The sequence below is a fragment of the Pygoscelis adeliae genome, unplaced genomic scaffold (assembly GCF_000699105.1).
Source record: "Pygoscelis adeliae isolate BGI_AS28 unplaced genomic scaffold, ASM69910v1 Scaffold26, whole genome shotgun sequence".
In the NCBI taxonomy this organism is placed as follows: Eukaryota; Metazoa; Chordata; class Aves; order Sphenisciformes; family Spheniscidae; genus Pygoscelis; species Pygoscelis adeliae.
The window spans coordinates 7320627-7343664 of NW_008825104.1; the positions used below are offsets into that span (position 1 = coordinate 7320627).

The 23038-nt window shown below is 34.8% G+C and overlaps 1 protein-coding gene across 1 annotated transcript in view; it reads left to right on the forward strand.

Annotated features, from left to right (window-relative positions):
• Positions 1 to 22647, forward strand: part of CENPK (centromere protein K) — a 23786-nt gene extending 1139 nt beyond the window's left edge. The window contains exons 2-10 of the mRNA XM_009327337.1: positions 2347 to 2448; positions 3952 to 4008; positions 8576 to 8648; positions 12977 to 13023; positions 14421 to 14503; positions 14617 to 14715; positions 14990 to 15131; positions 19354 to 19407; positions 22399 to 22647. Of these exons, the coding sequence (XP_009325612.1) occupies positions 2347 to 2448; positions 3952 to 4008; positions 8576 to 8648; positions 12977 to 13023; positions 14421 to 14503; positions 14617 to 14715; positions 14990 to 15131; positions 19354 to 19407; positions 22399 to 22557 (816 nt within the window). The 3' untranslated portion in view covers positions 22558 to 22647. The remainder of the gene's footprint in view (positions 1 to 2346; positions 2449 to 3951; positions 4009 to 8575; positions 8649 to 12976; positions 13024 to 14420; positions 14504 to 14616; positions 14716 to 14989; positions 15132 to 19353; positions 19408 to 22398) is intronic.
• Positions 22648 to 23038: the final 391 nt, after the last annotated feature.

The following is a 23038-nucleotide window of genomic DNA, read 5'->3' on the forward strand; positions in this document are numbered from 1 at the left end:
GGCTGCGTTCGGCCCTAGCCTGTGAGGAGTAACCTCCTTCCCATGTTTTCCAGTCGCTGGTGTAGTCCTGGGGTTTATGTCAGAGAGCGTGGGAGCGCCCTGTCTAACCTCTTGCGTGATGTTACTTGTGTCCTTTTATTATTCTCCTTCCTCAAGGGAACTCCCGGCTTTCTGTCTGGGGTTTTTTTTTTTTTCTTTCCTATCAGTTTTCCCAGGGCTGCTGTTACTTTCCTTTCTCATCTCTGAATTTCTTCCAGTAGTTGGTCGTTTTGTATTTGTTGACGTGAAACACCTCCCATGAAGCCTGGCTGGCATAGAGCCTACAATGCACTTTTGTCCCTGCCTGTATTTTTTACCTAATTATGTAGTTCTAAAATGAGGTAAGAAGGAGTAACATGTTGAAACTGGAATGCATTAATGTTAATGACATGCAAAAAAAGTCTTCAGTTTTCAGGTATGGTGTACAAATAGAAACCTAATTTTACCATACAGAAATAGGGAAAACTGCAAGCTACAAGGAAAAATATCTGAACATGACACTTTGATGTGTATACTTTATAAGGTAATTGACAGCATGGTACTGGGGACCACAAGTCAGTTTGGCTTGCACTACAGAGCCCTGTAGTATCTCCTCATAATAGGTACATTCTGAAACTGTGTGTGAAATCAATCATGGAAATTTTGAAGGTCAATAATAATAAAATTGTTATAATTTATCATTTAAACATTTTGGGGGTTTTTTTGCTATCTACTCAGACTTATTTCATATGTTTTCATGCTGATGGATTGTATTATTGCAGGGGGACACAGGGGGATAGGACTTTTTCTTTCACCCCAAGACCCCTTTCAAATTTCCAGAGGCTATATCTTTTTTTTTTTTTTTCATTCAGGCCCTCTTAGTTCTGCTGCTGAGCCTTTTTGCCATGATGAAAACTATTTGTTTAGGCTTTTTTGTTTGTTTGTCTCCTTGACGGTTTTAGGTCTGAGGAAAAAAGTACATTGCATCTCAAGACTGCTTAGTTTCTTTATTAACGTTCTGTGGGGGACTTCGCTGGAGGCATTTTGGAAGGCTTAATAAATTATGTGAACTAGTTCTCTTTTATGTTATGGAGACATTCCAGGACTCTTAAGATAATGATTTTCCTTTGCAAAAACTGCTCGTTAGACCTTATCAGATCATGGCAATCCAGATTTTTCTAGTGTTCTGTTTTTAATTATTGATGCAACGCATTTGCCTAGGAGGCTTAATAGAAGTATTGCTACCTTTCAGTTTTCTAGAGTACTTCCAGTGTTCATTCTGATTTTTTTTCTTAGCCAGTCTGCTATGGCATACCTGAACTTTGGAGGTCCTTGGTGAATATTTCACTCCTTTTAAATTACTTAGGTTTTCAACATAATTTTCTCTGATGCTGCGTTTTTGTTCTGAAAATGAACAAAAGGTTGAATGCATCATTAAGAAGGCAGAGATGTTTATTTCTTCTTTAGATCTTTATCTTTTTTAATGTCTCTTTTTAATCTCTAAGTGTATGGTGGTATTAGTGAGCCATTTAAGTATTTTTAAAGGCTTCCTGCATCTTGTACATCTAGGAAATTCCTGTTGGTTGTTTAACCTTAAAAAAAAAAAATCCTTTGAGTGTCATTTTGGCCCTTCTTGTTTTTCCCTCTTAATTGCTGTTGTCATTCATGTATCTCTTTATAGATTTGACTAGCATTAAATTTCTGAATTTGTATGTTTTCTATCTGACCCAACAGTTTCTCAAACTCTTAATTAAACTTGGGTTGATTTTTCTCTTGGCTGTCCTGGTGCCCTCTTTCCTTGGTTGCCTGCATATCTTTCATTTGTTTGTTTTTTTTCTAGTAACCTCCAGGACACTTTAATTTGTTAAGCAAAAAGATTCTGAATTCAAATTGTCACAAGGAGAAATAGATTAGGATGTTTATTGGAAGACAGATCAGAAGTAACTATGCTTAAGAACTTTGCAGATACATGGAAGAAAAGCTTGGCTTTGTAGATGTGAGATTCTCTTATTGTTTCTTTATTAAAGTTGTCAGAAAACAAAAAACACAATTGCAGATAATCAAAACAGTTTTGAAAATTTAGGACTTTGTGATTCAATTTGAAAAAAAACATTATTAGTGTCTTAAAATTTTACTATAGTAATATAGTTAGCTGATTGTACTGAATGATTTGGTGCTGCCTAGAAATATAGGGGAGTTAACTGAAAGCTTTGGGTTCAGAGGGATTGCTCTGTTATACATTTGACCTGAAGTAGCAGGTATGATTCGGTAACCTGTTAATAATTGTTGTAGATCTACATGATAACTGTTCTATTTGCTTGTTAATAGGCTGAATATTTACCAGAAATCACCAAGGACTCAGTTTATCCTGTAGATGCCAAGGAAGAACTCTTGGATGAATGTGAGAGTATTTGGAAGCAGATGGAAGAGGTATGCAAATCACAAGTGATAGACTAGATTTGTTGTAAACTTTCCTCAACATTTTTTTGTTCATCTCTTCATTCTTCACTGCATGCTTATCTCACCCCCTCCAAAGAAACCACTGCAACAAAACAAGAAAAAAAAGCAGGGGGCAGGGGGGACCAGAAGAGAAGATCTTCAGAAAGGCCAAAAGTAGAAGTGGTGGCAGGGGTGAAGAATGCCTTGCAGTGTCAAACTTTGTTTACAGTGTGCTGATGTTACGATTTAGCTAAATAGAATGGGAGTATATGTTAAAACTAGGGAAAATTAAACAATTTACTTGTGTTCTGGTAGTACCAGCACACTGAGACTTGAGATCCTTCTCTCTTTAGCCTCAAACAAGATAGGATTTAACTGCTGTTCATAAGTACTTTCGATCTTAAAGGAGAGAGAATGGGAGGAGAAAGAGGCTTAGAAGGACAATGATGTTAGCATACACTCATGCAAACTGACAGTTACATCCTCAAGAATAAAATTTCTCTCTCAATATATGGTCCAATATGGTAATAATAACATTTTGGAGCAAGTTATTTTTATTTACAGGAATCACAGGAAAGAAACTTTAACAGTTCTGAGGGAATGTTGTGCATCCTGTAAGATTCTGCTGAGTCTGAAAAGTCATGTTCTAAACTATATTTTGAGAGTCTTAATTGCTTCATTCAATTTTATGTGGTATTTATATGCTATTTGCTTGAGTTCTGAGCTGTAGATTCAAAGCATTAAGAGTATCAGAAACTGAAGTAAAAATATTTCCAAACTTAAAGTAGAACAAACTATAGACAACCACAGTGCAATGTTTTTACAGAAGTAGATTTAAAAAAGACTAATGTGATTTTTATTTGTTGTTACATGTAAAGTTATGTTAATATTGAAAAAGTGACAGAGAATTCTGTGTCAAGGTTTCTGAAGTACTGTAATAACTTATCAACAGAAGTTTTGTTTGGCACCACTTCCGAGGATGTGAACTTTCTTTGAAATTTTCAGATTAGAAGGGAAGTTAGAATGTTTATTATTTTGAATTTAATTGAAAATCTTTGCTATCTTGTATCTTGTTCCCAACATCCCCAAAACAATACAGGCAGTGATAATTTGCATTGTTTTTGGAAGTTGATAAAAACAGTAGGATTTTTATTACTTTGTGATTGTTGAATCCTGGATGCATGCATGTTTCAGCAAAAAGTTTAAACAACTAGTAGTCATTGAATTAGCTCCTAGGTACCTCAAATCATACACTTTTTGTTAGCTGCTACTTTTCTACTTTTCAATTAATTGAAGTTCTACTGTGGTATGATTTAAAAATATTTCTTAATTTGCTGTTCTGGGTCAGGCTCTGAGGGATGTGGTAGGAGCCAAATAAAAACAGTTTTTTCTATGTTAAACAACTTTTGTCGGAATTTCTAAGCATCATGTTTCTTTCTTACAAAAGGGAAGAGTAAATAAATATTGTTTGTGTTTTGTTTGTTTTCTACCAAGTGTCAGAGCAAGCTAATGCATCTAGGAACGGAAACACTGTTAAAATCAGATGCCAAGGTAAGACAGTTTTTTCTTATTCTCCACAAAATATTTAGTTTTCTGTAAAGATATGGTGTGTTTCCAAAAGAAGGAAACTAAATTATCTTCACTTATTCTCTAAAGCTGACAGTTTTACTCTTATTAACTTTGAAGCTGTATTGTGAAGTAAGCTTCTAGCAAATACTGGAAAGTTGCATTTATGTATAGCAAAGAGTCTAGATACAGTCCTGCCATGACTGATGAAAACGACTAACATAGGCAGCAATATGGAGGGATCTGTAACTTAATACCTATTTGGACTATTTCTTAATCAGTTTATATGTAATTTGTGAAACTATATGGATCCTTTTAGTTTTAGTCTGGAACTTTGCATTTGCAAATTACAGTTGTTCCCCATTTGTGGATTTCACTAGGAAACTGATGTGCTTGAATTAGAAATGAACTGAGTGATGCTGAGTACATGAAAGTGAGTTCCTGTATCCCTCAAATTTTGGGGAACAATGACTTTTTCTTTTGGGGAAAAAAAGACAATGCTGGCTCACTGTTCAGTTGTTTGTAAATTATAAATTCTATTTTAAAGGTTCCTATTTAGATGAGGACTCCAAATTTGGAAAGTATAAATAGTTAAACATTGGGCTGGTTGGGTGAAATATGTAGGTCTTATAAATCTCCATCTTGTGTGACTTCAGTAAGAGCATTCAGATAGTTAATTCAATACACTTGAATGAACAATTAACAAAACAAGAACTTTTCTTCAGAGGTGTATCTGTTGAATACATTCAGATGTTTAATTACTATGTAATTACTAACATTTACCTCTTGCTAGTAATAAACTGTGTTCTAAACTATTATTTAATTGGAATAAGTAAATGAAGATGCATATTCAAATGTATAAAATACAATCTTTTTCTCCTTTTAGGAATTTGGATGAAATCCTATAAGTAAAAATAATTTTTTTATAACTTTAATTGGGTGTAGACTGAGGTTTTTATATTTCTTTGCAGCTTTACTGAAGCACATCATACCCTCGTAATTAATACTTAAACTTTCAAGATATGCTTTTCTTAAACTGTCATAGCAAGACAATGATTAAATGGAGTTGCAAAAATGAAGATTAATTTAAGATTGCACTTCATAATAGAAAATAGGGAAGAGACGAAAAGGTCATGTTATATCCTCTGTCAGCAACTTTCATGGGATTTTATTGCAGCCCTAACATAAGCACTTGTATTGACCCAGGAAACTACAGACCTGTTAGTCTAACCTCAGTTCCTGGAAACATTATGGAGAAGATTATACTGGGTGCTATTGAAAGACATTTAAAGACCAATGCAATCATCAGGCACAGTCAACATGGGTTCGCAAAGGGAAAGTCCTGTTTAACTAATTTGATATCCTTCTATGTTAAGGTCACTCACCTAGTGGACGAAGGGAAGGTGGTGGATGTAGTTTTTCTGGATTTTTAGTAAGGCTTTTGACACTGTCCCTCACAGCATCCTTCTGGATGTGTTGTCCAGCTGTGGGATGAGCAGGTACACAGTGTGCTAGGTGAAGAACCAGCTGGATGGCGGGGCTCAAAGGGTTGTAGTGAATGGGGCTACATCTGGCTGGCAACCGGTCACCAGCGGTGTTCTTCAGGGTTCAATTCTAGGGCCAGTTCTGTTCAATATATTTATCAACGATCTGGCTGCAGGAGTTGAATGCACCATTAGCAAGTTTGCTGATGATACCAAACTGGGAGGTGCTGTTGACTCTCTGGAGGGACAAGATGCCTTGCAGAGGGATCTAGATAGATTGCAGCATTGGGCAATCTTCAATGGCAATCAACACTTAACAAGAACAAATGTTGGATTCTGCACTTGGGACGGAGTAATGCCAGGCACAACTATAAACTGGGAGAGGAGTGGCTGGAGAACAACCCTGCAGAAAGGGATCTAGGGGTGCTGGTCTGATGCGAAGGTCAATACAAGTCAGCAGTGGGCCCTGGCAGCCAAGAGGGCAAACCACATCCTGGGGTGCACCAAACACGGTATAACCAGCCAGTCAAAAGAGGTGATTGTCCCGTTGTATTCAGCATTGGTGTGGCCTCACCTTGAGTACTGTGTGCAGTTCTGGGCCCCACAACTTAAGAAGGATGTGAAGGTCCTTGAATGCGTCCAGAGGAGGGCAACAAAGTGAAGAAAGGCTGAGGAATTTGGGCTTGTCTAGTTTGGAGAAAAGGAGGCTGAGGGGCAACCTCATTGCTCTCTACAGCTTCCTGAGGAGGGGACGTGGAGAAGGAGGTTCTGAGCTCTTCTCCCTGCTATCCAGTGATGACACATGAGAATAGTTCAAAGCTGTGTCAGGGGAGGTTCAGACTGGACATTAGAAAGTGTTTCTTTACCGAGAGGGTGGTCAAACACTGGAACGGGCTTTGCAGAGAGGTGGTTGATGCCCCAAGCACGTCAGTGTTCAAGAGGTGTTTGAACAATGCCCTCAATAATATGCTTTAACTTTTGATCAGCCCTGAATTTGTCAGGCAGTTGGACTAGATGATCATTGTAGGTCCCTTCCAACTGGGACTATTGTATTGTATTTTCATTGTAGCTGGCAAAGAAGCTATGTGTTTTTTCCTTGCTGTTGACATTGTCACTAATGTTCATTCCTTAATCACCTCAAGACTGTAATCTTGCAGTGTACTCTTTGTGGTTTTATCCTTTAAATTTGGGGACTGATTCTGGTCTGTGATGTAATGGATTAATTACTGAGCAGCATACTTTGCTAGGAATGTATATAGGGCATGAGAGGGAGACATCTGTACGTATTTGCTGTATGTATTTGTCTGTTGAAAAGACAGTCCTTGATTTCAGGTTGCTGAATGGTAGTATTAATTTATCTGAGAGTTTTTTGTCCAGTTGCTGGAATATCTAGAATGTTTCGTACATCCTTTTTTATCAATTTTAAAGGAACAAAGAATGAGCTGATGGAATTGTCAAGAGTAGTGCTCCATTACAAAAGAGATGACACCACCTGATGTAGAAAATAAGAAATGTTTGTATGGTGATCATTTCTTTTGCTTTGGGTTTGTTTTTCTATTTTATTGCCATTTTATTTTTCTTCCTTATTGTGAAAATGCTCATTTCCTAATATTTCACTATAATTAGTCATTTCTTGCTAAAGACAGGTCATTTTATTATAATATTGTATATGTGTATAGAGTGAAAATGAGAGAAATACTGTCCACCTTCAGTCTATGGAAGAGGTCAAGACTCATATGGTTATATCATATTAGGGGGGAGACCTTATCGCGCTCTACAACTACCTGAAAGGAGGCTGTAGCGAGGTGGGTGTCGGTCTCTTCTCCCAAGTAACAAGTGATAGGACGAGAGGAAATGGCCTCAAGTTGCGCCAGGGGAGGTTTAGATTGGACATGAGGAAAAATTTCTTTACTGAAAGAGTGGTGAAACATTGGAAGAGGCTCCCCAGGGAAGTGGTTGAGTCCCCATCCCTGGAGGTATTTAAAAGACGTGTAGATGAGGTGCTTAGGGACATGGTTTAGTGGCATGGTGGTGTTGGGTTGACGGTTGGACTCGGATGATCTTGGAGGTCTTTTCCAACCTTAATGATTCTATGATTCTATGTTTTCTTTTCCTTTCTCTTATAAGGTTGTCTCTTGAAGATGCACTTCATAACGTTATTTTGAGTAGTGAAAAGCTAAGCCTAAGTTGTCAATTCTTGATATTTTTATTATAAGAACTTGGCTGATGATTCTTAGTATATTTTTCTCTTTAGTTGATGTAAAGCCAAATGCAATCTGCAGTGCTTTTTACAGAATGCTTGACCATATCAGCAGTACCTTTTGTATTTAAATGTATGCTTAATTTATCAGGTTACTTGTAATATGATATCTATATGTAATTTACAATGTATTTGAAGAAGTTATAGGTGTAGTCCTCAGTTTCAGGAAGTGGAATAGTAATAATGAATATATGCTTTCTCCAGAACATAGTAAGATAATAAAATAAGTACATCTTTAAAAATCTATGGTTGTTTAATTCGGGGGTTTTTTAATAAACTTGTGAAGTGATGTTTTTCTTATTGCTCCTATATTTTCAGTGATTACAGTGAGCTAGAGCACTAGTTCTAAAGCATTTTTTGTTGAGTCCACAGATGTGGTTTTGATAGATTTATTTGAGTACTGGTTTTTTGGAAGCCAATCTTTTGTGTAGTCATCAAGCAGAGTCCATTTAACCTTAAATGTGTATCAACCATGCATCTGGTATAGTGGGGATGTGAAGTATTGTCATTGGTTCTAGTGGCTCATATTCAGTTGTGGTCATTGTCTGATATTACAGAAGAAATGAGGAGAAAAATTCCAACTCTGACTACTTCTGATTTCCTTCTTTTGAAAAAAGAATAAACATGTTTCTTGATCCCTGCAAGTGGCTTTTTAAACCTTTTCAAGGAGTAAGTGGTCTATTGTAATAGATGCTCTTTTGTTTTCTGCTGTATAAACTTAATAATTGAATTTCTATCCCGTTCTCTCTCATTTGACTCCAATGCAACTCAACACACTTCAAGAGCTGCTTCTTTTCTTGTTATACAGCTTTCCTTGTTAATGACGCGACTGAAAGCTTTAACAGCGGAATATAATCAATGGCAAAAAAGAAGTCCTGAATGTAAGTAACTGCTTCCACGTAAGGTATACTCATACAAATTTCTGCAAAATCTCTTTCATCTAGGCATCTTAAACTGTGTATATATCAAACGTCTGCTGACTGTATTTTCATACTATAACTACTTAAATATTAAATTAAATACTTCCCACAGTAGCATGTATGTTTCATTTCTATATTCTTTTTGCACTTCAGTTCTAAATGAACTTAAAATTCAAAGTGAATTCTACTTAACTTAATATTATGATTCTGGACAAATAAATGCATGATTCATATCACCATTCATCAGTCAGTTTAATGGAAGAATAACAGTTAGCAGATCTCCTAACAAAATAACAACAGTTCATTGTGCTGTTACCCTCATTCAGGTTTCTCCTTTCTGTGATGGTTTCTTCTCCATCTTTCATTTGTATTTCCTTTTTAGGACAGAACTACTTTGGCAGAGAATTTTGTCTTCATTTTGTCTTTTAAGAAGTTGATATATCTTTTTTTTCTTTGCATGTATTGCTAATAAACTAACAATAATTTACCCAGACATGTTTTTAACCATACCTCCTTTGGTTTTTTATTACTGTGTTGTGGTTTAACCACAACATACTGCTTCACAAAAGTGTGTTGTATTATGATGTACTAGCTGAAACTTAGAAGTAAATCTTTAGCGGTAAGCCCGTTACACCATAATAAAATATCTAGCTTGGATTTAACAGGGGTCAGAGATTTCAGGTCAAGAAAAGGTGGTAAAAGATACTCAGTTTATTTTAACAACACAGGAATCCAGATTACTTATTGATCCTGAGAAGCACAAACCACTGAGACAAGTGGTAGCTCTTACATTTGTTAGGCATTATCAGTCAAATGGTATAAATTCCTCAGTTCTTCAAAATTTTTTGTACATAAGCATCAGTGCTGACTGATTTCACTCTGTTGCAAGGCTGATGTGCCTAGACATGGAAAATAAAACCATTTAGAATCTAAGTGTGAGTAAAGTAATCTCTTTTTTTTCAGATGTTCCATTTGGAGACCACTAAAACAGTTCACACTACGCTATCATTAGTATTCTGGTAGCACTCACTGTTATGTCTCCTGTCAAGGAACCATTAGCACCTTTCAACCCAGTAAAACTTATTAGTTAATCTTTAAATGGATACATTGACTCATTTGAATACTTTTATGCCAGAAGAGGCTTGGTTTTCTTAGTGTTTACAAAATGATAGGAATGTGTTTTAGACAGCAAATGGTGATTTCCAGTATGTTGTAACTTGGCCAAATTGGAATGCATTTTCAGACAAACATGAAAGAAGCTGGAGAAGTGACTTTAAAAGTTCATTTACTTGCTGCATATTGTGATCAAATAATAGGAGCTGGAAAAAAATAAGTATTTCTTTCTTATAAATAGATATTGTTGCTCTGTTAGAATAATTTCATAGTTCATGTGCTTTGTAAACCCATCTCTAAAAATGGTGAGCCTCAAATGCTTCTTAGAGGTATGTAGACCAGAAGTATGACAGTGAATGAATTTGGGAAATACTGGTTCTTGGCTGCTGCTCATGAATACAACTGCTGGATTAAAACAAATGAATTGAAAGCACTTACAGTTTTTATCTGGATAAAAAAACCTGGAGATGTTAGGCTTCCTGACTAAAATATGTAATTATTTTAAACTTTAAGCTCTTTACTTAAATATTCTTGGGGCTTGACCTGTTTTTATTGGCTTGCTGACTTGCTTTGCTCAACCATTCTTACTTGTTCCCAGGTGATAAGATTTATTATTAGAAATCTTAATTTTGTACTAGAGAAATGATCTATGCATATTATAATGCAAATAATATTTTGCAGCCAAAGCTTTGCCTTTTTGGCTATCTTTCTGAGGGAAGAAAAAAGAAGTTGCTGCTAAGAATTTGAATAGAGTTATAGTGCTTGTATGAAAATGAAGTCTACTGTGCTTACATCTTTTCTGTCCATCTTGGCTCCTTTCTACCTACTGTTTGTTTTGAAGGAGGAATTACTTAATTGAAAACATTGCCTGAATTTATCTAAATAGAAGTAGCAGAAATACTAATTTCATACAATTTACTAATAGAGCATGGATGTCAGGCTGTCTTGTTACTTTGGTTTCTGCTTTTAGTAATGGCCAATTAATTTCGTGTAAATGAGGGCCTGTCAGCATTTAAACTTTAAACCTTATTTTCAGAGGTTGTAACTTGGCAGTTCTACATTTCTTTGGGCACAACATTGGCAAACAGACTTGAATCCACAATGCAAATTTTATTTTTGCAAAGCTTTTAGTTTAGTCTTTTGTTTGTTCTCAATTTCTGGTACTATTTATGTAGCTCTAGAGCTGCTAAATCAGCTGAATTAAAACTTCTTAACAAGCGTTTGGCTCATAAAAATAGAATTTAACTTCTACTTTTGCAAAATGAGGAAGTGGAAGCAACTATATTTTAAACCATATAAACCAGTTGTGGTCTCTGCATAATTTCTATTTTTCTTTGCAAAATACCAGTATTCTGCCAAATTCCTCCTATTTTAATAGGAGTTTCTGTATAAACATGTGCATAGTAGTTGCTTTTACATTCTCAGCATCTGGTAGTATTTTGCTTAGTAATTGTACTATGTATCACTGGGCAATTCTGTTTGACATTTGATTTTTGCAAGTGCAGTGATTCATAACTGAAAAAGCTTTAGCTGATAGTAGACAGGGCAACGTGTGTTCTTTACAGTAGCACCTGCCATAAATGTGTTGTCCCAGTGTCTTATATCTGCACTGTTCCTTCACTAAATGAGTGTTAGTGATTTCTTTCCTAGGAAGATGTGACCTTCTATTCTGATACTCACACAATATTAATATTGAATGGGAAGTACATACTCAGGATTAGGTATCTAAAAATGAAGAAGTGTTACAAACCAATAGTAGAAATTGATAATTCCAGGTAGTGAGGGCTCACAATAATCATGTTTGGGGGCGGGGGGGGGGAGTGGCAAGGGGAAGAGTTGTAGGGTTTCTTGCAATATGCCAGTGAATGTGAATAAAAGCACACCAATGAATTTCATCATGTGTATGTGGGATATTCGTGTCACTAAAGAAATATTGCTCTAATAATAGCCCAGACAACTACCTCCCACAGCTCTTAAACATAAGCTTAATTTGGGAGCACTCTACTCAAATTTTGTGTCAAGATTTGGAGACAGTTATTCTTTCTAAGTAAAAGGGATTTTCTTGTGACATGTAATTTAATATATTTTGAACTCAGTAGTTTTGCTGACTTTCATCTCAGAACAAATGCTGCTTTTAAAACTACGAATCTAAGGCTTCTCAAAATTTGTGGAGATAAAAACTAAAATTACTTTACCAAAAAAAGTACTTTTATGAACTTAAGAAATCAACTGTGTTGTATTTAGGAGATATTTAATGCTTTTATGAGAGGGTTAAGGGTTTCCCTTATTGTTAAAGGAAAAGCTTTTATTGAAGTAATTATTTTTAAGATTACAGATTTGGAGCCCAAGTTTGGGCAAAAAATATCCTCATCATATTAAATTTAAATCTGTTAGAGTAGCTTTCATTTCTTCTGTTAATAGATCCAAATGCTTCACTTCTGAAAAAGTCAAACGTTTATGCAGATGCTGCAAGTTGACATGGAACTGAGAATTGATTGGAGTCCATTGAAGGCTATCAAATACAACAATTCACTTTTTATTCAGAAAATCCATGAGCCATAAATCACTGCATTTTGCAGAAGCATTCTGGGGAAACATTACCACATCCTTGAATAGTACTGTACTTTCCCTTAAGTTCTGCTGTTGCTCAGAGTTGGAGTTAGGATATTGGCCTTGCTGGGCCTTTCATCTCCCTACATGTAGCTGTTCCTGTGAACAGTAAGGATGGTGACATGCTTTTGAAGTTCTTTAAATCTGATAGGTCTTACAACCCTGATCAAGCATTTGGGAGGCTGTTTAACGAGGAATTGGAAGACTGGAAGATTTTCATTGCCCACATTGGTAATGTTGATGGAATCCCTTCCACTGAAAATATCAGGCTTGCTTATCATGAAGTATGACTAGTTCACATTTCAATATTATGTACCTGAGCTACTTCAGGTATAAAAAAATAACGCAGAAGCATTAACACCACCACATTCTTTTTCAGCCTAATTTAACTTGCTGAAAAGTGACAGTAGGTTCACCCACAGGACACCACAAAATGTGGTTAAACTGCTGCTGACAGCCAAGCTAGTTTTTTAGATGCTACACAAGTTCCTCTCTAGCTAGGCTGCTTTTTGATATAAACAAGTCTATCATCCAGTGCAAAAACACCAATTTATTTTATTTTTCAGTAATTTCTACCAATCAAGATGTACTCTTAGCATTAGGAAAAGAAGAGGTAAGTCTGTTTGTTAAGAGATAATAAAATTCCATTGAAAAAAAAATTAAAAAGTATATACAATTGCTGCATTTTTCTATGACTACTCCTGTGGTGGACTACTGCTAAGATACTCTGTATGTTTCTTTAGGCATTGTTTTAATGTTTTTTCTTCCCCTGTACTATAACTACTAAAATTTCCTAGTTGTAATGAATGATCTTTTAAACAAAAAGTCTTTATATATTGCATTTCATACTTGATATAAAGTAATGTGACATTGTTACACACAGTATTCTTAGATCTGGAGTTCTGTGGCAATAATTTGCAAATATTTTGAGTTCTTCCACCTTTGGAAGAAGGAGCAAATCAAGAATGTCTTAGGGGTAGCATTACACTATATTGATTGGACATTGGTATGCAACATGACCTGAGAATATTCCTGTGGCTATGGCTTCAGGGAAAAAAAAAGTCTTTTTGGTTTTCTTCTTCCTAGCAGCTTTCCTCCCTCCAGTATCACTCACAACAGGGAACCCAGCTCCTGTTCAGAGTCACTATTAAGTTGTTTGGTTACACACTTTCATTTGACTGGATTGCTATGGCATGTTTGATCTGATATCCCATTTTGTGGCCTCTTTTGTTGAGGATTCTAATATTTTTTTGAAATGTTGCGTATATAAAGCATATTTGCTTCTGTAGAATATTTTCACAATTTTTATTTCTTTGAGCTAAATAAAAGTTCTCATAGTTTGTATGGAAGGAGACAAAATACATCCGGATCATAGGTTTATATTAAAAAAAAACCAACCCATAAACTATTAGAAATACTACTTCGTAGAACATAATGCACTAATGAAAGACCTAGTCCACTGAGAGCCCACTGTTCCCTATCTTTAGCAGCGCATATAACTTCTGGCTGCAGTAGTTTTATTTCTCCCCCTTTTCTCTCCCAAATATGTCCATATCACTGAGGACCATTTATTCATGGATGCAATTAGTCTTTCTTTGCAGCATCTTTGTTTTCCAAGTGCTATCTTATGTTGGTGCAATTAGCACGGATTCATTCTTGCAAACAGCTGCAATGATTTAGACAACACAGCCCTGGTGCTGTAGATGTCTTCTCCTCAGTCTTTCATCAGATGAGCAGTTCATGTGTGTGCTCCATAATCTGCTTCAGGTAAAATCAACTATGTTGTTTTACAGAGCTTCAATAAGACATTAATGAGCAACTGGTGACAGTAAGATTTTAAATAGCTCCAGCTGGATTTAAAAATAGTGTGTCACTCTATGGCCATATTTCTTAAGAAATTACAGGTAATTTTGGCCCTCTTTACCAGATTTACAGATGTAACCTTACATAGAACAAATACTACAGACTGGGCTATCTGCAAACTGTAGGTTTACTTTTACTTTTTTATAGTTGCAGAAAGTAAAGAATGATCTTGAAATGGTGCTGTCAACAGTTCAGTTAAAGAATAAACAACTGGAAGAAGAACTGAAAAGGTAATATAATAATTTGGACTTATGAATGCTGTAAGCTTTTTTACCACTTTTTTTTGACTGTCCAGGAAAACTATTTATCTGTTATGTCACTTCCTACTTTTCATGTTTCAAAGAGAACAGCAGTGGCATGAGGAACAGGAGCAGATACTAGATACTCTTAATGGAATTGAAGAAGAGACAAAAACTCAAGTTGAACAACTTTCCGAACAAAGGTATTTCTACAGTGTTGAGTTTTTATATTGAAGAATTTAAATATCAACAAGAGCAAACAAACTCTTAAAACATACTCCTTGTTTTGTTAAATAGATCAAATAACTCAGTAATCCATATTTGAAACATGGAAAATATTGCTACTATCTGCTTATATCCTGTGATTGAAGATGTTGAACTTATAACAATAGAAAATAAGGGATTTTTTTTACTTAAGAAGAACTTTTTAATTATTTTATTGAATTTCATATTCTATTGCTATGTTTTTACTATTAGTCTGAATACTAGAGTATTTCATGAACTGCAAAGCAAAATGTTGAAACTAAAGATATATAAGGAAGAACTCTTGGATGCTCTGGGTGAATTCCTAGAAGAACATTTTCCGCTTCCAGAGAAGGGTGGAAGTGCTAAAAAGAAGGTAAGATTTTCTTAGTAATTATTAAATTTGGAATGTTCAATTTCTATTTAATTAGATGCAATATCTTTTTAAAGTCACTAGCATAGAATCTGCAGTTATACTGAAGTAACTATAGTTCTTACAGCTGATCTTTTAGGTTTAATTGATATTTTTCAGGTTAGTTTATATTATTTAAGGCTGTTCCCAGCTGGATATTTTCTTTTTTAATGCATATATCCTTTACCCAATGAGATGCATAGCAATGTATTGTATTTCTTACTGAACTGCAAGCTGTGCCAAATTTGGAAACGGTGAGGGGTTCAGTCCAAATTGTTCCATTTCTTCTTTACTGGACTAGGCAAGTGGATTCATATTTTCCTTGGCAAAGCAAATTTTAATTGTCTAACAATGTTTTTGGAACAGTAATAAGAACAAGTGTTTATAATTACAGTGTAGTTTGGAATGTTAACCATCAGTTTCTGTTCAGGCAAACTGGGCCAAAAATTATCTTAACACTTTAGGGAAAATAGGCAGTCAGGGAGTATTTTGCATAATAAATTCAAAGTCTGCAGTAAAAATAAAACTTTTACCATTGCTATGTGAAAGAATAATTACAAAAAAGCTACAAAAAGGCAGGGGTTGATTTTGATTTCAGACACACTTCAGAATACAGAAGTAAAAAGGATTTCTTTAATCCAGTTCCCTGTAATTTCAGACAACTGCATAATATAATTTCTTAAATATTATCACTGAGGTCCATTTTAAAACAAATCATTTTTTACTACTGTTTCTATTGGGGTTTGTTCTAGTACTTCAGTACTCTAGTTAGAAACTGTCCCCCAACTTCCAGTCTAAATTTATTTATGTCTAACCCAGATCCATGTATTCTTCACCAGTATTGTCCTTAGAATAGCTCTTTTTCTTTCTTATGTTTATTCCTCCTGATATATTTATAGACAGCAATCTTATACCCTCTCTTTCTTTGTTTTGCTAATTGAACTAGCAAGCCTTTCTTGTTCTCCTGTAAGATAATTTTTTTCAATTCCCTGGCTTATCCTAATAATATCCATTTTCTATATTTGTTTCCAATTGGATTAATCTTTTTTGGAACCTGGTAAAAAAACAATATTATGAACAAAACTACTAGCTAACAGTCATCACAAAAGCAACTGATTACACCCTTGTCTTTTTCTTCCTGTTATTTCCAAGTGATGAACCCTAGCTTTTAATTAAAAAAAAACTTGTTTTTGCATAGAAGTACATATTTTGCACATAAAAATACCAAATGGAGCCTTCAAGGCATGATGTCCCTTTTCAAAGTCTTACTCAACCATCTTCAAACATCTTATTCTATTATATCTTAGTTCTTCTGCATATCAATGCCTTCCAGTTTCCTGCTACTACTAAATGTAGTAATATTACAATATTAACAATGTACTTTGTTCCAACATTAAGAAATTAAAGCTTCGTTTAAATTAAAGCTTAATTAACCCTCGTGTTTCAATCGTATATTTCCTGATTTTAGCCTGATATTTCATCTCCCTATTTACTGGTTCACATTCATCTTACAATTGTTCTAGGACATGCCTCTTCAAACACTAATGACTCCCAGATGCATTTTAAGCAATTGTCCATTTTTCCCATATATATCATTATTATTTCCTTAAAAGTATATTTCCTATAATGAGATAAACCAATTTATTTGCTCCCATTTATGTGATGTCATAGAAAAGCATAGGCTGAAAGTGACCTCTCGATCTTCCATTCCACCACCATCATCAGGGTAGTGCCAATGTCAAAGTTGGATTGAGTCGCTCATGGTCATATCCAACTGTGTTTTAAATACAAGAAACAGTGAATTCATGTGTGTGTTCCAGAGTTCTGAAGAAGATTTTATGTAAAATCTCCTGCCCCAGAGTAAAATCAACTGCTTGAATTTTCTCAGCCTCTCTTATACCTACTGTCAGAAATTCTTATTAGCTACCCTGCCTTCATCTCTCTTCCATGCAATTTTCCTCAGTAAAATCTAAAGAAAAAAAATCACCCAAGGTGTTTGGGATTAACCAATCCTTCCCCTGCTCACGGAAGCTCACCTTCTACCTTTCCTTTTTACTTTACTTAAATGTAAAATTTATTTTGATCCATTTCCAAGCAAGGTCTTGTCTTGTCATAGTTTTATTTATGCATTTCCTGAACTCTTGAACACAGTTTGTCTTCTAACAAGTCTCTTTCTTTCTTTTCACTCCTTGTGAATTCATAGCTTCTTCTATATCTCTTTACTCAGCTGGATCTCAATGGCTCAACTGCAGGTCCCCTGTAATCTGCATCTAAGTGATTAACTGTGAAAGCAGGAGAGACAGTCATTTTCACCTTTATTGTTTTCTTTATTGTGTCAGAAATACAAATTGACAGCATTAGCAATGAAATTTGCTGCTACATTTTTTTCAGAGCATGTTATTCACATCTATTATCAGCTTGGTTCACCACTGTGGAAGCACTGAAGTCTTAACTCTGTATATCAGTAATTTTGCTTCACTTCATGGAAGATTCTTGTGTTCTCAGCAGTTCTGTGTGAGGGCAAATGTGCAGGGCTGACATCCGTAGGGCACAGCTCCAGAGTAGTGCAAACTGCTCCAAGCCTCTGTTCTGGTTCCACCCTCCTTTCACCAGGCACCTGTGTCTGGGATTGGGAGTGGGCAGGAAGACTGAATCACAGCAGCCCAGGTTAGCTTCTGTTGCCGTGGTCCAAGACCTTTAGTATAGGTAGTGACTGAGGTAAGAATTATCTTGCATTTTAAATCTTGGATTTAAAAAAACACATTTTTTCAAGATAAGAAATATGACAAGTCATATGCTGAGGAATATTCTTTATGCCAATCTATCTCATCAAAGGGAGAAATTGCCTTTCAGGTTAAATAAATAAATGCTGAGCAAGAAGTTTGCTAGTTCTGTGAGAGTGCAAACATTTTTACACTAATAGCCTTAGAATTTTATTCTTTGTATGTCAGTTTTAGTAATTACTGAAGTCAACCTAATTTCAACTTTGAAACATGAATATTGAACCCACTACCTAAGTTACAAAGTAATATTTTTGGCCAGGGAAATACGACAGACGAGGCTATCTTCATGATTGCTCCAAAGAAGCTTTTGCAGCTGCTTAGTGTAGATTCTATTTCCTCAGCCTCGTATCAAAATAAAGGCACGAAGATAGGTATTATTGAGCCCTAGCTCTGTGGTTTGCAAGATTTCCATGGAGCAGGCAGTATGTCCCCGTTGTGGCTTTCTGAAGGTGAGAATATTAAGAACTGTGACTGGAAAAAAGCAGCCAGAACTTGCCTTTCACAAATTCTTCTTTATTGCTTATATTCTTCTGTTCCAGAAGTGGAGTTTGTATAAGGTGCTGCACATCTGTTAATATCTTAGACTTAAGCTGACATACTCAACAGCAGTGCTGAAAATACAGCGCTGGTGGCTGCTTAATCTCCTTTATTTTATTGAATGTGAAGTGGAAGGGGAAAAAGGATAAAATTGAAAAATAAAAGAATCAGGTTCACTGTGCAACAGCACAAGCAGTTTTGTTGGTATTGCTGCCTAAGGAATCCCTATCAATTTATAGGCAAATGGCTTGATCTGCTTGCTACAAATAAAAACAAGTAATCTTCTAATGGATTGCTGTACAAATGATAATTTATCAAGGACTTTTTTTAAGTTTTTAATTATTCTATTTCTTAAGCTTGGCTAATTTTTTTTTAATCGAAGTCAGAGTAAAAGTAAACAAATATTCATCAGCAAATCATGAAAAAATACTAAGGCACTATGAACTCAAGTCCTGAGCTGTGTCAAACTTGCATTGTAAACATTTTTCTAAAGTTCAAGAAAAACATTTTTTTTCCCTAACAGATCATATTCATAGAATGTTTTGCACTGCACTACATTTATAAATATGATGTACTTGGTTTTATTTAAATGTAAACCCAGGTAGATATACTATGATCACTTAAGATTAATCTTTTTTAATAATTAATTCAAAAAATATTACATTTAAAGTCCATAATATTGAACTGGTAGATGAATGATTTAAATACTACCTTTTATTTTTGTCATGACTAAATCTAAGTCTTCATCTGTTGTGTACTATGCAATCAAATAATTGTGTGATTATTTTTCTTTGTCAATTAACAATTTTCCTGACTATTTAGTTTTGGTTTCTGTTAATTTGGCTGGGGGGTGATTATCTCTGCAGAATTCTTCTGAAAAGCCAGCTGTAGAACTGATAACACTGCATGAAATTTTAGAGGTAAGATGGTTTTGTTATGTAGAGATTTGGGGGATTTTCCAATAATCAGATTGGATGATAATATATTAAAAAGATAAATAACAGTATATGATGTACAGTTAAGATCGTTAATTGAAAAGTAGAATGTTTAAGAATGTCATGTCAGATTTCTATTTTAATTCCTATCAAATTAAACCCCTAATTTTTAACAAGAGATGTGGCAATAATTTAGATAAACTGAAGATTTAGTTAAGCTGGAGAATGATTATTCCTTGTGTCTTAATTTTATAATGATAATTTTAAAGAAGTCGTATGAGCCTTAGCATTTGTCTCCCCTAATAAAAGCCACTATGCTTAACAAAAATATCAGTTGTTCCATTTCATGCTATATTTTGTACTGTTTCAATAAAAGTATTATTGAAATATAATACAATAACAGTTATAAAAGGACCAATTAATGTGTAGTCTCATGTATTAACTGGAGTGCCTTCTCATATGAGGAAATCAATGAATCTGATTCATGCGTTTCTAATCGGTTTCATAAGTATGCCAGCATTGCTTAGTGTGTATTTTTAATCACAGTGCAATTTATGAATTTGAATTGCAAAGCATAATTTTGAAGGAGCATTAAAAATCTTTTCACTAGCATTGTTCCTTCTTGTCTTAAATGTAGCATTTGAAGTGAAATTTCCTATTCCTCCTTCATCCTCGCTGTTCAGGCAGTTGTAACCATCTCTGTAAGACCTCCGGGGTCAGGGGGAAGTTTTTTTCCTGAGGGAAAACTTGATGAATAACAACTTTCTGGTATTAAGATGCTATGATCTGGTCACTGTGACATTGTTGTACTTTAGTTTAAAACCCAGACTTCGAGCTTACATAATCAAAATCATTTTACATGCTTCAAGTATCTCAGCATGCCTATTAATGCCAAATTAGGCAGAGCTTGAAAACAGATCAGAATTTAAAATAGCCACATTCCCTATGGAATTAAAATTTTAAAGCTCTTCTAATGCTTTAAAATTGCCCTTCATATTTTTCTGACATTGTTAATCTCCTCAAAATATGAACACATCCAAGTAATGTCTGATTTCCATTTGGAAGAACATACTACTTCCAAAAATTCAGACTTATTTTTAATTTTAACTATCTTGGCGTAAACTGTCAATGTCTCTTATCTTTGTTTTATGGGTTTTCTTTTTGTTGAGCAACTTGGTTCTAGCTTCAAGTGCCTGTTAAATTTCAAAAGTGTTTTCTTAGATACAGATAATAGTTTCTTAAAGAGACAAATGCAAAGTCATCTTTGTATTATAGTTACAGATTTAGGATTTGCTGTTGTAAAAATGTAATTCATTCACAGAATTACAATCAGTACATGTGTTCCTAACGATGTCTCCTCAATCTCCATGTGTTTTGTTAAATAATGAAAGTGTACATTTTTAATAAATCCACTTTGATAAGCTAGGTATATACATTTATATTATTTAGGTATATCAGTACCTACTTCATTAAACTAGCCTAAGTGGTAAGCAAGCAGTAAACTCTTTTTTCATGTAAACCTCAATTTTTGTTATACTACTCTTTATTCCAGTAACGAACTGTAACTTTTTACAAATGTAGTAATTCTTTTCCTTTTAAACAGTCTGAGGATTATTCCCTTCTGATTGAGAATTTAGTGAACTAATTTAAGATTTGAAAGACTGTTTACAATATGAATGTATGTAAAGCTACAGCCATAAAGGCTGTTTCGGAATATCAGATGTCAGAAAAGACTAAGTAACAATTCATCTAAAATAATACATTTGGAGTAAATATTCAGAATTGGGGCAGATAAGTAAAAAGACATAAACTGGAATAATTCTTTGGAATGTTCTGAAAAAGAGCGGTATTTTTTTTTAAATAGCAATGAGTGAAAAGATTTAAGTCTAGTAGTGAGGATTTTGAGTTCTTCAGCAGTAAAGATGCAGACAGTATTTTGAATCTAGTGAAATCAGGAAAGCTATAACATTTAGAAGCTCTGAGTAGAAAGATGAAATATCTGGGATGAATAGAGAAAGCACAATGCTATGGGTGAGATTATTTAATCTGTACTGTCTGCAGTATTCCCCATGAGCAATATTATGAGGGCATAAACATGGTCTCTAAGAACAGAAAAAGAATCTAAAAACTGATCTTTTTTTAAATCCATTAAGTGATTCTGTATTTAGATAAGGAACAAAGGAGAAGTAAGGAAATATCAAGAGGAGATGAATTGTTGTAAGGTGCTTGTGATGCCCAAATAAGAAGTGATATTAAGAATTTGGATAATCCATTTATGAGATCAGCAAAAAGATTTGATGTGCAAACATAGTGAAGTTAAACTAGGACTGTTAAACTTAACTTTTCACTGGTGCAAACTTATTTATTTCTAATGCTATCTACAGAAGGACACAAAATACAGGGAAGACTTCTTCGCAATCTAAGCCTTTTTTTTTTCTTCTAGCTTATTAGTGAGATTAACTTTAGAAAAATTGTAAGGTGGACATTCTTCTCTGCTAAAATCTGGAAGAGTGAGGGACAGTGATTTGTTGACAATAAGTCATATGGTTTTGAGGCAAGTGATTCCCAAAAATCTAGCTTTCCCTCTTGTTAAATCCTTTTAATCTTAAATTAACAGCTACTGACTTAAAGATTAATTATATAATGATTTACCACCTTCATGTTCAGATTTTTTAGGCATTTACAGTTACACTATCTAAAATCCAGTAAGAATTTTTGACAGATGGTGAAAAACTTAGTCTGGATAAAAGGAGAATGCTGCTTCTAATTTTTACATCAAAAAAGATGTAATGAAGTAAATTGGAAATTCTTTGTTTTACTTCTACCTTGAACAGGTCTTAATTCTCCTGTGGTCTTGTATTTCTTATAATGCCTACATATGTGTCTCATTACAATCATTTGTATAAATTTAGTTAAAGGAGATAAAAATCTAGCTGTTTTGTTCATTTCATAAATCTTATCCTTTTGGTCTTCCAGATTCTTATAAACAAATCAATGACCACACCACATGAACCCTATGTAACAATCAGTGACTCATTTTGGCCACCTTATATTGAGCTGCTGCTGCGATATGGAATTGCCCTGAGACATCCAGAAGATCCAAACAGAATACGCCTAGAAGCCTTTCACATGTAGTGTGACCTACATGCTTACTTTAAAACAAACAAAGCACCAGTACTCTTACTTGGGGGCTAAGACATACTTATGTTTATGATAAGGTTTTTTCATATCAGCAACCTCTTCTTGTTGGATAATTGGATTATTCTTTTTCTTATTAAATAAAGTGTATATCTTGTCTTCTCTCATATTTCACACTCTGACCAAAAATCCTATTTTAACTGCTCAGAGATACAGTTGGCTTTCAGTTTTATGGCAAGTGATGCCAAGATTTGCATTCTGGAGCGTTTTTTCAATTGCTTTAATAAGATGCAAATTCAGGTAAGGCATAAAGTAAAGATAGAATCATAGAATCATTAAGGTTGGAAGAGACCTCCAAGATCATCGAGTCCAACCATCAACCCAACAACACCATGCCCACTAAACCATGTCCCTAAGCGCCTCATCTACCCGTCTTTTAAATACTTCCAGGGATGGTGACTCAACCACTTCCCTGGGC